Genomic DNA, 14282 nt, shown 5'->3' with positions numbered 1-14282 from the left:
GAAGAGCATGGTTGTTTGGTTATTAACAAGGATAAGCTTATTAAACAGTGGTCGGTGAGCGGAGATGTAATAATCTCACAATTCTGAACATTATTACTTATTGAATGTGAGATTAGCCAGTAATCTAGCCTTGACCGTTGGTTCCTGTTTGAAGCGCTAATCCATGTATATTCCAAATTTGTAGGGTTATTCAATCTCCAATAATCAAAAGTATTAGTTTCAATACAGAAATGTTGTAGTACTTCATTGTTTTCAGGTTGTTGGCCTCTAGGAGGTAGCCTATCCAACCAAGAATTTGGAGCAATGTTAAAATCCCCTCCCATAACAACTTTATCTGTCATATGAACAGCTTTCCACTCTGTCACTAGTTTACCAAGTTTTTCTAACATACTTTTGTTGTTCACTTTGTTATTATATCCATAAATTGAAAGCACAATCATTCTTTGGTTGCATATTTCAATAACTGCAATCAGCCAGTGGCCATCTTTATCTCCTAAGTGACAAATTACTTTTCCGGCAAACCTGTTACAAAATATCATAACACCTGCCGAATAATTAGTACCATGAGAATATAAAACATTATCCCCCCACTGCTGTTTCCAAAATTTTTCGTCTGCTGTACCTGAATGTGTTTCCTGTAAAAAAATTAAATTTGCCTTAAGTTCTTTACAAAATAAAAAAAGTGCCTTGCGCTTTGTAAGATTTTTCAAACCTCTAACATTTAAGGAAGTAAACAAAACCGACATTGAACACTTAAAGAACAATGAAAATAGTGCTTAATGAAAACGCTCTTGAATTAACAAAAAAGCAGGAATGAGCAACTCTGTCCAAAAATATATTAGGGCTCAACCAAAACCCAAATGTTTCAGTCTTGGGCTATTTAGCCATGTCAATGAGACTTTTTCCCCAGTCTATTCAACAGCCCATTATAACAGAAGCAGAAAAACTCGAAAAACACGTGATTACTTTTTTAATCAAAGTTATGGAACATGTCGTATGCATCAAGGATAAACCTTTTTCCCATCAATGATGATCAATCCTCTTTGGAAAAATCCTGTTTAAAGATGATCTTCTTCTCTTTACACACTCTGGCCTCCCTCGACATCTTCCAAACTTCCTCCTTTACCGTTCGCGAAACAAACTGCATAATGATGGGTCTGGGCATATTGTTGTTCATTGCACCTTTTGTCCCTAAACGGTGAACGGTGTCAACATTTTGGCGGAGATCGTCAACAGAGATGGGGACCACTCTCGTAAGGATACCTATGACTTCATCTCTGGTTTTCTCATCTTCCTTCTCAGGTAACCCCAAGAGCCTGAGGTTCCATCTCCTCTTGTATCTCGCTGCTTCCAACACCTTTTCCTTCAGGGATTTGTTTTCTGCCGCCAGTAACTCAACTTGCCTTTGTAACTTCCACATCCGTGGCTCGTTTAATGGCGTCGGTGCGTTCATCGATGTTCTGCAGTTTGGCTTCTAGGGCATCAAACTTTTTCAGAGCTTCTTGAACATTGTTCATCCTCGCTTCAATGTTCTCAAGCTTCCCATCCAACCCGTCAAATCTTTTCATCACAGACTCAATAGCTAACATAAAGCTATTCGCATTCTCCTCCCTTGTCTTCGCACCTCTCTTTCTCAGCTTTTTGGGTTGTGGACTATTTACAGGAGTTTGATCGCCCTCAAGATTTGCACAAGATTGCTCCATTTCTTGGATTTCGTTTTCGCTTGTTTCACTCATATCACTCACCACAGTGGTGCTGTAGGCATGGTCGACGATGTTAGCTTCATCATGTTTTTCCATCTTTCCGGTTGGCCTAGTTAGTACTGTTTGTGCGATTAATTCTTCAAAAAGTTCAAAAGTTGGTCTAAAACTAATAAAAGTCACTTCTGTCACAATATGGTTTGGTTGATTTTCCTTTAAGTAATGTTTGGACTTAATAAACGTTGTTTTTCTTCTGAGCCTGCTAGAGACTGAACTACTCACTCCGCCATCTTGATTTGTCCCACTAAAACATGCTAATCATGTTAAAATAATGGTAATTGTGGTAACATCATGTTAGCATTATGTTAATCGTATTAGCTTAATGCCACCAAACATGCTAATCATGTTAACATTATGTTAACATCATGCTTATTGTGTTAGCATTATGATAACATTGTTAATTGACGTGCTAACGTCAAGTTAGCTTAATGCTAACAAACATGTTAATCGTGTTAATGTCATGTTAATAATGTTAACACAATGTTAATTGTTTTAGCATTGTGCTAACAACATGCTAATCATGTTGCTAGCATTATGTTAGTTGTGTTAACATCATGCTAACATGCTAATCATCTTAGCATCACGTTAACAACATCCTAGTCACTTAACATCACTATTATAACTTTTAAAATCATATTTTGTCAATTTATCACAATTTCATCTGAGCTCTGTTTTAATTATTTTACTGCTTAAAGGCTGTAAATGCAAAAGATCTAAACTGTTTAAAGGCCTTAAATGCTTGAACCCCGTTAAATGCTGCTTGCAGCTTTAATACAATTTATTTTTGCACAAATAAAAATAAATATTCACAAAGAAATTCAACTGTTACATATTCAGAATGTGTGACTCCTGTTGTGGATGTGTTCTTTCCTTGAAACACGGCAACTAAACCCAGAATTTAAAACTTAAACTTTAAAACTCATTACAATAGTGTATACAATTATAATATAATATGAAAGTACCAGAGGTGGAAAGAGTAACAACATATTATACTCAAGTAAAAGTACTATTCAGTTAAATTTTACTTAAGTGCAAGTTAAAAGTAAATTTAAAATTTACTCAGAGTAAAAGTTATTGAGTTTTTTTTTTTTAACAGCATGGGTGGTGGACTCTCAGGTGTAGAGTTATAATAGAATGAGATTTTCACAATATGATAACCACCTTAGAAAACATCTGAGTTTCACAGCATCATGGTATTAAACAATTATTTAATAAATAAACAAACTGTATTATTAAATTATGATTATCACCACCAGTTAAAAGGGCATTAAAGGTGCCCTAGAATGAAAAATTGAATTAACCTTGCAATAGTGAAATAATAAGAGTTCAGTACATAGACAGTACACATACTGTGATTCTCAATCACCATTGCCTCCAACTTCTAAATCTCGTGAATCAAAAACACCACAGAAAAAAAAGTGCTTCTCAACATAAACCCAACCATGACGCAAGCGTTGGGGATCATTTATATGCACGCCCCCAACATTTGCGTCTGTCCAAACATGTTCATTGTCAATGCGGAACTGACAAGGCCGAAACATCAAACGACACTTCAGGATAGCAAAAACGGCAGCTCGGACACACATTATGATCTAGGCTGTGCAGAAGACGTGAGGACTTGTATGTCAACAGTCATGGTTGAGGTTTATTATAATCGGATGCCACAACAAGTCGTTCGTTTGTTCTGTGTTTTTTCCGTACCATGTTAACAGATTACAGTTTTCACACTGCACGCAGTGTCAGTCCGTCAGTGCGAAGTGCCGCAATCTTTTCTGCACCGAGTCTGTTCTGCTGAATTATTGCTTATTGAAATTGAACGCGCTAAATTAAAGGTACAGCGCGCTGTCTGTATTAAAACAAACATGTATTGATGCGAAAATCTATTATTTCCCCACATATGCATATAATGTAAAGTATACTACTCCGTTTCAAAGTCAACACATGGCTTTATGCCTTGGGTAAAGCAAGGAAAATGGCTTTTAGCTTTAGGTAAACAAGTGAAATAATGAAGAGCACTTTTCTGGAGGTGGAAAAAAGTTCTTTATGACCTGCAGAATTTCTTTTAAAATATATATTTTTTTTAAATGAAAGAAAAAATGATTTGGCTGTTTTTGTCTATTGTAAGTTCTAATTTAAAATGTTTGTTATTTGAACATAGTCTAGCCATTTTCTAAGGTATTAGGCTATATAAATATAAAGTAATATATTGAATAAAATCTGTTTAAATGTAGTGTGTTTGAACATGATATCTATAAAATAGTGTAGACCTTCAACGAGAATTGCAATGATGACAAGCCATGTTCAGTACCAGCTTTTGGATTTTAAATAAAAATAATGACTGTGTTAAACAGGCATGAGAGGTCTTCACTCTCCCCTGAGAATGTTGACATCCTAATCTTTCTCTTCATTATATGCTCAGGCTAGTGTTGTCATGATATCAAATTTTTGACTTTGATACAATATCAGACTAAAATACCTCAATACAGATACTAAATCGATACCACGGTAAAAATAAAAAATAAAAACAAGTAATATGAATAACATGACAACAGAACTTATTATTCATTGTTTTATTTATTTTTTAACTAAAAATTCACTTGGCCAGCATGTTCCTGCCCGGGTTTTTGACCTTTCCCTTCTGTTATTGCTATAATAACTGCATGCCAGTGTGAAGATCTTTACAGAGATCATCATTATCAATCATGTTATCATTCACAACCCTTTCACTTCTCAACAGGTTGGGATGACCAAAATCTTATTTTATGATACGAGTAATTAAATATTTTGGGGCCAAGCACCAAAGGTATTGAAACCATTGGTGTTCCTCTTCTTCTTCTTCTTCTTCTTCGGCGCCACCTAGTGGATAAATTTGTTACTTCAAACACCTATAACTTTGGGTGTGGTTGACATATTTTGATGGGAGTGACTTTTTTGGTCTCCTGAATCCTTGCCATACGGCAAGTCCAACGATACCAGACTTGCCAGGTTTCGGCATATGGGTTTGTTAGTCGAAACTAGCGTCAGAAGTTCGGAAACATAGGTCGGTAGCTATATGCTAATGCCCAAATCTCAAAATATTGATAGTAAGAGGTAGTAAAATCCAATCAAAGTCAGGTGTCAGTCATTTTTCATGTGTTTTTCATATAAATGTCTATAAATCCAAAACAAAATGAGATATTTTCACCAAACTTGACACACATATGTATGGGCTCAATATGAGGACACATAAAAAAATTGTTGGGATTGTGCCTCTTAGTGGCACTATAATAAATCAAAACATGAAATTCCCATTGATTTCAATGCAGTATTATGGTTTAAAATGCTAATGCTATAATTTACGAATGCATTAGTGTATTGTTACAAAACTCGGTATGTGTCTTCCGCTCTATGTCCTGAAGGTACTCAAAAAGTTTCGGGGCAGCGCCACCTTGTGGTCAAAAGTTGTAATAAAATGTACAAAAATGCTTATAACTTTTGATTAAATTACCCTATTATAATGAAACTGGTCATAATACATTCAATGGCTCATGCCGAGAACATGGATACCAATTTTGCCATATTTTGCAAACATATCTGTCCTCCATCTTATTTGTTAAAAACCTACTTTTTCAAACTCATCTTAGACCGTTTGTCCGATATTCACAAAAATTGAACCGTATTGTCCTCAGACCATGCCGACAAATAGTTATGGATTTCGTCTGGAGGCTGCATCTCAGCAATGTTTTGACATATTGACACCAAACTTTGCATGTGTCATTGTCACCTCAATCTGACTACACCACATCAGTTTCGTAACAGTGCCACTGTGGCAAGGGGGGCGTGGTTCAGCGAGGTCTGCAGCGGGAGAGAGAGCCGTGGGACGAGCGGTAAGTGAGTGGGTTGGAAGCAGATTAATAACACCTGTCTCTTGTTCCAGTAATGGGCGCGGAGAGGGTACAAAACACCGGTGGAACCGCAGACGAGGGAGAGAGAGAGTCGGACTGTTGGTGCGAAACACGGAGAGACTGAGTTTGACCCGGAAGCCGGAAGTGCCATGAACCGGAAGTTATTGTTACTTATGAGTTTGACTGAAAACACACGCCTGAGTGTGGTATTGACTTTGCTAAGAGAAATAAAGAGAAAAGCATCAACAGTCCAGCCGACCCCCGTGTCCTCTTCCTTCCTTATCTTATGGATCTTCCCTTATCTTATCTTCCCTATCCTTATCGAACTTATTACACTGGTGCCGAAACCCGGGAAGGAAGTAGGACAGCGCCGCCGCCATGCAAACGCCCTCTGCCTCGCCGTTTGCGGATATTATCACCTCCCTCGCGGCCCTCCACCAGGAGCAACATCAGGCCATGCTGGACCTTCGGGCAGACCAGGAGCGCCGCTTCGCGGCCATTGTCCAAGGCCAGCAAGAGGACCGCGAGAGGGAGGTCCGCACCGAAGCCGCCGGGCTGACCAGTGCACCGGTCCATGTGCCCCTGCATAAAATGGGGCCACAGGATGATCCGGAGGCCTTTATCGACCTCTTCCAAAAAGCCGCGGAGGCCTGCGGGTGGCCCCGGGCACAGTGGCCAGTGCGCCTGATTCCACTGCTCACGGGAGAAGCCCAGGTGGCCGCCCAACAACTGCCGGTGGCGAACCTCCTGGACTATGAAGACCTCAAGAGGGCCATTATCCAGCGGGTCGGCCATTAGAAAGGTTGTCTCACTGCCGCAAAGCGCCCTTTCCCGGCCTGCAACAAGAGACAGTGAGGATTGTTCTCATCCTTACCTATTCTTACACTGATCTGCTTTTCTAAAAGATTGACAATTACATAATTTTGCACATTGATCATACAATGCATGATATTAAAGCAGCAATGTTATCACCATATATAAAAGTAGTAGGGTAAGTCAAGTGTAAACCTACATTTAAGTGTAAATGTGTAAGTTTAAAACTACATGTGCTTTTCAGAGATATTGGCTTAAGGTAAACAACAGGTTAACATGTTTTCCTCAATATACTGTAGTAATGGCTTGATGACATGCATTTTATAATCTAAAATTAAGATATTAAATGAATAATGTTAAAAGTCTCATAGGTAGACTTAGTACATATTTTGCTAATTTTATAACTGATTTAAAAATATAAAAAATTGAGTTGCCTAAATAATCTATATACTGTATTATATTATTATTAACTGAGAGGTAAAAATTAAAAAAGTTATTTTATGAGTCAAATATATCTGATTTGTAACTTTTCTTTCCTAAAGTGATAATGGCTTACATGTTTAGAAATGTGTTGCTTTGGTGTGTTTGAAAAAGGTTCTGCAGATTCTACAAACCACACTAGACAAGAAGTTCCACAGCAAAATACCTTGGAGCAGAGCATGAAAAGGTTTGTCATATTGTTTTTATGGTACATTGTGGTACAATAAATTGTTGAATGTAGTGTTTAACATTGTTTTGTAAAATACATTTACCGTTTTTTTTTTTTTTTTTTTTTTTTTTTTTTTTTTTTTTTGCAGATCCTTCCCAGGACTGTTTGGGAAAACATTTGGGGAAAAAGTGACCAGGAAAAGAGGAACACACTCTAGCTTTACTGACATGAAAAGAAAACTTCATACTGTGAAGTGTTTTGAAGTACAGTTCTACCTGGTAAACAAACACATGGAGAAGACACCAAAAGCTACAGATGAGCTGACACTTTTACAAGCAGGGATGGGTCGGAGAACTATTACTGTCAAAGAAGATTCTGACCATTCATGGGTAAGTTGTAGTCGAAAACTTAACTTGCACTTCGATGTTCATGTCAGAATTATGACTTGCAATATGTTTTTTATGTAAGTGGACCACCTAAATTCCTTTGCAGCTGTGCTCTGTTCATTTTGATGCCGGGGGCATTGCATATAATTATTGATCGCAAGACTAATATAACTTACCATATGTTATTAAAGAATTACATTTTTTTTATTTTTGTCAAAGAACTTACATTATATAAATTATGTACAGCTCTCCAGAAAACTCGAGGAGACATACCCTAAAATGACTGATTTGAATGGGGCATGGATGTTGTATAAGGCTGTTGGTAAGACTTGAAACTTTCTGTACATACTAACTTATATGATCTCATGGCAAAGTGACTTTTATTATATTAATATATTATGTCCCTCCTTATAGGTGGATCTGGACAAAGAAAATTGTGTATTGTACCCCCTGAGGCAGAAGGTTATACAGGCGCTTACCTCAATTCGGTTGCTCGTGGCAAGTCAGCTCTATATATTGTGCCAGTGCAAGGAACACTTGATATGTCGCCTCTTCCTTATTCTTCAAAGGAGTTTGAAAAAATGCCAAAAACAACATGTCGTAACTGTTACGAAAACATGCCAGTCCAGTTTTTAGCCGCACATGTGGCATCTTGTAAGACAGTGACAGAGGTGAGAAACATTTCTTTCATATTAAAACAATGAATTAATTACATATTTGTTGCCCCATGGCTAATAAAGTAATTTTTTGGGGGGGGGTTTTTGGGGTCTTTTGCAGACGACTTCTATGTTTTCTACAGATGACAGTCCTGCCATGGACATAACTATGCAAAATTCCCCAGATAACACTTCCTCTATTGAAACATCTGTAACGGTAAATTTGTTTGTTTGATGCAGCAAATATAAAGTCTGTATGTCCTAAAAAAAAGTCATGTCACAGGTACTGTTATTCATCCAGTTCATAGTTTAATATGTTTTTTATTTACATTTTAAGGACACCAACAATTTAAACCTTACTTCATGTGCCAAGGGTTCTGAGACGGTAAGAATAACTAATTCATTCCATTTGAATAATAATAATAAACATAATAATAATGTGTTTTATTACTACATACTACTTTAGACTGCCTGTCCCATTTGTGAGCAGTTGTACCCCAGTGACACTGTAGAATTCCACGCAAGCTACTGTGGTGAAAGGTATTTCATTTTTTCATTAATTATTTTTTAAGCTAGATTTCCAATAAAGGTTTTAACATGTTATGATAGTAACTGCACCTCTGCTTACAGAGTATTACTGTATATTTATTCTCACAGAGTTTTTGAGGAAACAGAGGCCTTTGACACAGATAGAACTGAGATGTGTCCAAAACGATTAAGGACACACCAAGAGATTAAAAGGTACCTCAAACCCCAAATAGTTCATCAGAAGTTAATGTTTTACATTAATAATGTGAAACATTCAAATTTCATGTTTTTTTTCTCTGCTCCCAATATTATTAGCATTGCTGATGTCATTAAAACCCTTACTGAAAGGGTGGACGAAAGCAGCACCTTCAGCATTTGTGTGACCAGGGAACAGATGGTTGAAAGAGGCATTAAACAGTGGCACCGGCAGAAAAAGTCTTCCCCTAAAAATGCCCTTAGAGTTACTTTTATTGGAGAGGCTGGCATTGACAATGGGGCACTGAAGACAGAGTTTTTAACTGGTCAGTTTTACTGTAATATATTTTATGGTTGATATCTATGATTTTAATGTTCTCTTTTTTCTTATCTGAAAAGAAATGATGTCAGGAATAGAGGAGCGTTTTTTTGAGGGTGGGGATGGTGGCAAAACCCCCAAGTACTCAATTACAGACTTGGACAAACATAACTTCAAGTAGGTTATTTAAATTTCACACTCATTTGCTAATGTTAGTTTTTTATGATTATTGTTGACATGACAAACCATTTTATGCAGGGTTATTGGAGAGATATTTGCTGCCAGCATCGCACAGGGAGGACCACCACCAAACTTCTTTTCGCAGTGGTGTTACAAGTATATATCTACTGGAGAAGTGGATCAGGAAGCAATAACTGAAAGAGACATTACTGACCCTGAAGTCATGGAACTAATTAAAGAGGTAGCTCATTTAAGTATGGAAAATGGCTTTTAAAGTTAAATTATTTGGTAATTTTTTTTTTTTTTTTGCCTATAAGGATTAAAAATTAAATTACTTTTTGTGTGTGTTTTGTTTCAAAGATTAAGGCAGCTGACAACACAACTGTCATGGAGTTCACAGACAGAATTTTGTCATGTGGTTATACAGTGGCAGTGTCTTTTGAAAAAAAAGAAGAGATTGTGCGGTATATGACATTTTATTGTAGGTTATTGGTCTTTTAATTCAGATACTAATTTTTTTCTTCAATTATCTTTTTATTATAGCTCTGTGGTTCTACACTCTACAGTGAGGTTACTTCCCATGCTACAACAAATCGCCTCTGGATTGAAATTGTATGACCTCCTTAGCTTGGTACAACAAGAAACTGACATTTGCAGGCAGCTGTTTGTTCCAGGATCTTTTTGCAAGGTGAATTTTAATACCACCCAATAGATAACTTGCTGAATCATTAAATGTTTTTAAATATAATTGTCTAACTTTCTTCATTTTGTAAATTTAAGGTGGATGCTGATTTTTTGATGAAAGCACTATCACCTTCATTTAGTGAGATGGGTACAATGAGGCGTGCAAGGGAATCCAAAGTAGTCAACTTTCTGCAGGACTATTTACAGGACATGGAGGATGAAGGTGACCAATTTATGCAAATTATCAATGTTTTCACATTACAGTTAAAACTGTTCTCATTACATTGTTATGGTTATGATTTTTTTTCTTGAAACTGGATTTAAAAAGATTAGTTTTTTTTTTAACTAAAGCCAATTTGTCAAAAATTGTAGTGCTAAAACTTATTCCATTGTAATATTTTTAACTGTAATTTACTGTAAGGTAAAAACTCTCTACTGATTTTTAATCACTTTCTCAGGAGAGAGCAAAGACGACAGAGACAACAGACCTGAGGAGGAGAGTATGGGTGAAGAGGGTGAAGAGGAAAAGGCAGAAAAACATACCAACACACACATTAATGTTAGCAAGTTTTGCCAATGGCTGACAGGACAATCTCATTTCCCTATCTCGAGGGAACTTCGAGCTGCGTCGAAACGCTAGGGGATGCCTCTGCGTACCATGTCATGAAGCACTTGTGTAATCAGTCCAATAGTGGGACGATACGTCACGGGCGGGTGACGTCATCGACCAGGAAGCTATAAAGCATACCCGGACCAAACAGTCACTAGCTTCTGTGTCTTCACAAGCGCTCTGTATGAATTGTATGTCCATTTATTGTGTGTGTGTTCAAAAAAGAAAGAAAGAAATATGGCAAGTCCGTATGGTGTTGTGTTCCTCCCTGCCCACGTTACATCACGGGTGGGGATACACACGTCCTAATGTGTGATGTGTTTGGGGCTCGAGCATGCCCAGTCAGCTCTCGAGGGGGTCGGCTGCGAGCATTGCGAGAGACTCCCAATGCGCATATTAAGATCATGTCGGGCACTCTTCGAGGAGAGTGCTTTGGCTCGCGGTCCTCAGGGCTCGGGTCCCGCTGTTGCCGAGGCGCAGCGAAGGCTCGCGTCCTGGGGATCGCAGTTGGATCTAGTGGCGGGGTTAGAGACGGGTGATCCCCTATCTCTGCCCTTACCCGCTGGATCTCATGCCTCAGTTAGTGAGTTGGAAGCACGCTCTGCGGTTTTCTTCCGCTCGCGCTGAGGCACAAACGCAGCAGCACTCCAGCTCCGAGGAACTGGATGTTGTTAGCGTTGATGATGATCTGCCAAAAGAAAACGACACACACACACTCATAAAAAGAGGAGCTATTGGTGTAACTCGCGCTGTGTCCAGGTTAAGTTTAGACTGGCCGGCCGAGTGTCAAGAAGTTCGCCAAAAAATAAATAAATAAATAAATAAATAAAATAAGAAAGAGAAAGAGAAAGAACAATATAATGGCGAGCAGACAGCATGTTTGAGATTACGAGGGGCTGAATCTAGTGGCTCGGATCTCGCGTTTGCCGAGGCAGCGTGTAGATCACGGGTCTACAATATAGATTCTATGACTCGATCGCGGGTCTCGCGCTTGCCGAGGCAGCGTGTAGATTACGGGGTTGAGTCTAGTGGCTCAGATCGCGTGTTTGCCGAGGCATCGCGTAGATTATGGGTCTGCATCTATCATTCAGAGGCGACGATGTCTCGCGGGGAAGAGACGCTTGCGAGCTATCTCTCCCCCGAGTCCGCATCGTCACACAGCCCCACAGCTGCCCACAACAAGCCGGTAAAAAAAAAAAAAAAAAAAAAGTCGGCTTTGGGGGTAGGGCATATTCGGCAGCAGATCAGGCGGCCGCCGGTTTGTATACGGCGGTTGCCCTGCAAGCATATAAAACAAGCAGACCTGCTGGGGGATATTGATATTGAGATGTGAAATATAAATATATATATATATATATATATATATATATATATATATATATATATATATATATATATATATATATATATATATATATAGATATAATAAATAAATCAAAATGTCCCTCTGGGGCTGTCGGGCGGGGCCTCAGCCGAGTATATCCTTTCTCAAACCTACACCGAGCAAAACAAAGAGAGAGCGTGGCCGCTAGGGGCCCCCCCGCAGAGAGATCAGGGGTCCGGGCGACGCGCTCAGCCGGGACCTTCCCGTGGTAGGGCGGATCTGAGGGCTGTCCTTACTGCTAGGAAGGCCTCGGCTAAGAAGTCCTGACGTCAGAGGCGCAGGACTTCCAATGGCAGTCCCCTCCGGGACAGTGCGGCTCGCCGAGGCGCCCGCTCGTTCCCGGGTCCGCCCGGAAACGTAGCGGCTTGGGGATGTTCGCGCCCTCTCGTGAGGGCCCCGGGGCGGTCAGTTCGGTTGCTACCTGCCGGTTATCCGTTACAGGACACCGGGCTGACCACCCAGGAAAATCCAGAGACCACCCTCGAGAGGCTGGTTCCCTTAGTAGATTTTCTGGCAGCGTGGAAACTTCTGCCGAATATCTCAGAATGGGTCCTGCTCACATTATAAAAAGGGTTCCCCTCCCAGGATAAAAATGATCCTGGATACCGTGAACCAGATAAAGCTAGGTCAGTCACTCACTGTGAAACACTTTCAGAGAGTGTTAGGGCTGATGACAGCAGCGTCCAACGGGGTACCTTTTGGCCTGCGGTACATGAGACCTTTACAGTGGTGGCTCAGGACCAAGGGGTTCTCCCCGAGGGGAAACCCTTTTTCGCTTGATCAAGGTCACGCGGCGCTGCCTATGTGCCTTAGTGAAGTGAAAAGATCCTTGGTTCCTGTCCCAAGGTCCAGTTCTGGGGGCTCCTTGTCGTCGCGTAACGCTAACGACGGATGCCTCCCTAACTGGCTGGGGAGCGGTCATGAGTGGCCGCTCGGCCCAAGGTCTGTGGAGCGGCCGTCAGCTCTCCTGGCACATAAACCAGCTGGAGCTGATGGCTGTGTTTAAATCACATAAAATCAAACACTTCCTCTCAGACCTGCGGGGCCGCCATGTGTTAGTTCGGTCAGACAACACTTTGGTGGTCTCGTATATAAATCACCAGGGGGGGTTGAGATCGCGTCAGGTGTGGAAGCTGACGCGTCACATGCTAACATGGGCCCAAGGCAAGATGCTCTCGCTCAGGGCGATGTACATCCCGGGGGTTCTGTAGCGGCAGACTCCCTGTCGAGGCAGGGAGTGATGCCGGGAGAATGGAGACTCCACCCCGAGCTGTGGATCCGCGTTGGGCGAGCCCAGGTGGATCTGTTTGCGTCTCGAGAGACGACACACTGTCCAGCATATTTCTCCCTCACGCATCCAGCCCCGCTGGGGCTGGACGCAATGGTACAGACGTGGCCGAGGCTGCGTCTGTACGCCTTCCCCCTCTGGCGTTGCTCCCAGGAGTGCTAGAGAGAGTCCGCCGGGACGGGGTTCAGCTTTTATTGGTAGCCCCGCTCTGGCCGGGCCGAGTATGGCTCGCCGACATTATGTCTCTCCTAGAAGGTCCTCCCTGGAAAATCCCAGTCAGAAGAGATCTTCTTTCGCAGGCCGGGGGGTCAGTACTGCACCCGCGCCCGGAACTGTGGAAACGGTGGGCTGGGCCCCTGAGGGGGCCCAGTTCATAAACACGGGTCTATCTACTGAGGTGATAGAGACCATGTTGCACCCCAGAGAACCATCCACAAGGAGACTTTACGCGCTCAAATGGAGAGTTTTTGTCGCCTGGTGTACGCACCAGGCTTTGGACCCTGTTAACTGCCCGGTCGGTTCAGTTCTTGAGTTCCTACAAGAAAAATTCTCCGCAGGGTTATCCCCGTCGACACTGAAAGTATATGTGTCGGCGATATCTGCTTATCATATTCCATTAGATAATGCATCATTGGGGAAACACCCTTGGGTCATGCGTTTCCTTCGTGGTACTTTGAGGCTCAGACCTGCGGCACGCTCGAGGGTGCCTACTTAGGCAGTGGCACCCTCTTGTCTGGAGTTTGCACCAGGAATGGTAAAAGCATTTCTCTTCCCGAGGGAAGGATATGCTCCCAAGGTCCCGACTACTGTGCCGGGACCAGTAATGCTGCAGGCTTTCTGTCCGCCTCCGTTCACTAGTCAAGACCAAGAGAAGCTAAATCTGCTATGTCCGGTCAGGGCCCTAGATGCATATGTCCACAGAGCTCCCTGTGGCGAAACTCAGAAC

General features: G+C 41.1%; 1 protein-coding gene across 1 annotated transcript; it reads left to right on the top strand.

Annotated features, from left to right (window-relative positions):
- Positions 1-8619: 8619 nt before the first annotated feature.
- Positions 8620-10582, top strand: LOC137058576 (G2/M phase-specific E3 ubiquitin-protein ligase-like). The gene is made up of 8 exons (XM_067431890.1): positions 8620-8688; positions 8806-8889; positions 8992-9197; positions 9271-9367; positions 9449-9611; positions 9731-10058; positions 10151-10277; positions 10513-10582. The coding sequence occupies exons 2-6, from the start codon at positions 8849-8851 to the stop codon at positions 9869-9871; spliced, it is 648 nt and encodes a 215-aa protein (XP_067287991.1). The 5' UTR covers positions 8620-8688; positions 8806-8848; the 3' UTR covers positions 9872-10058; positions 10151-10277; positions 10513-10582.
- The last annotated feature ends 3700 nt before the right edge of the window (positions 10583-14282 follow it).

This window comes from Pseudorasbora parva, chromosome 22 (genome assembly GCF_024679245.1).
Source record: "Pseudorasbora parva isolate DD20220531a chromosome 22, ASM2467924v1, whole genome shotgun sequence".
NCBI lineage: Eukaryota > Metazoa > Chordata > Actinopteri > Cypriniformes > Gobionidae > Pseudorasbora > Pseudorasbora parva.
Note: the sequence above shows the minus strand (reverse complement) of the source record. Positions and strands in the feature narration are given on the sequence as shown.

What these genes read in the sequence shown, in the direction of transcription:
- LOC137058576 (XM_067431890.1), top strand. Translation starts at nt 8,849, where the DNA reads ATGTGTCCAAAACGATTAAGGACACACCAAGAGATTAAAAG. An exon ending in ACACACCAAGAGATTAAAAG is followed by an intron (nt 8,890 to 8,991) that starts GTACCTCAAACC and finishes CAATATTATTAG; the next exon opens with CATTGCTGATGTCATTAAAA. An exon ending in GAAGACAGAGTTTTTAACTG is followed by an intron (nt 9,198 to 9,270) that starts GTCAGTTTTACT and finishes TTATCTGAAAAG; the next exon opens with AAATGATGTCAGGAATAGAG.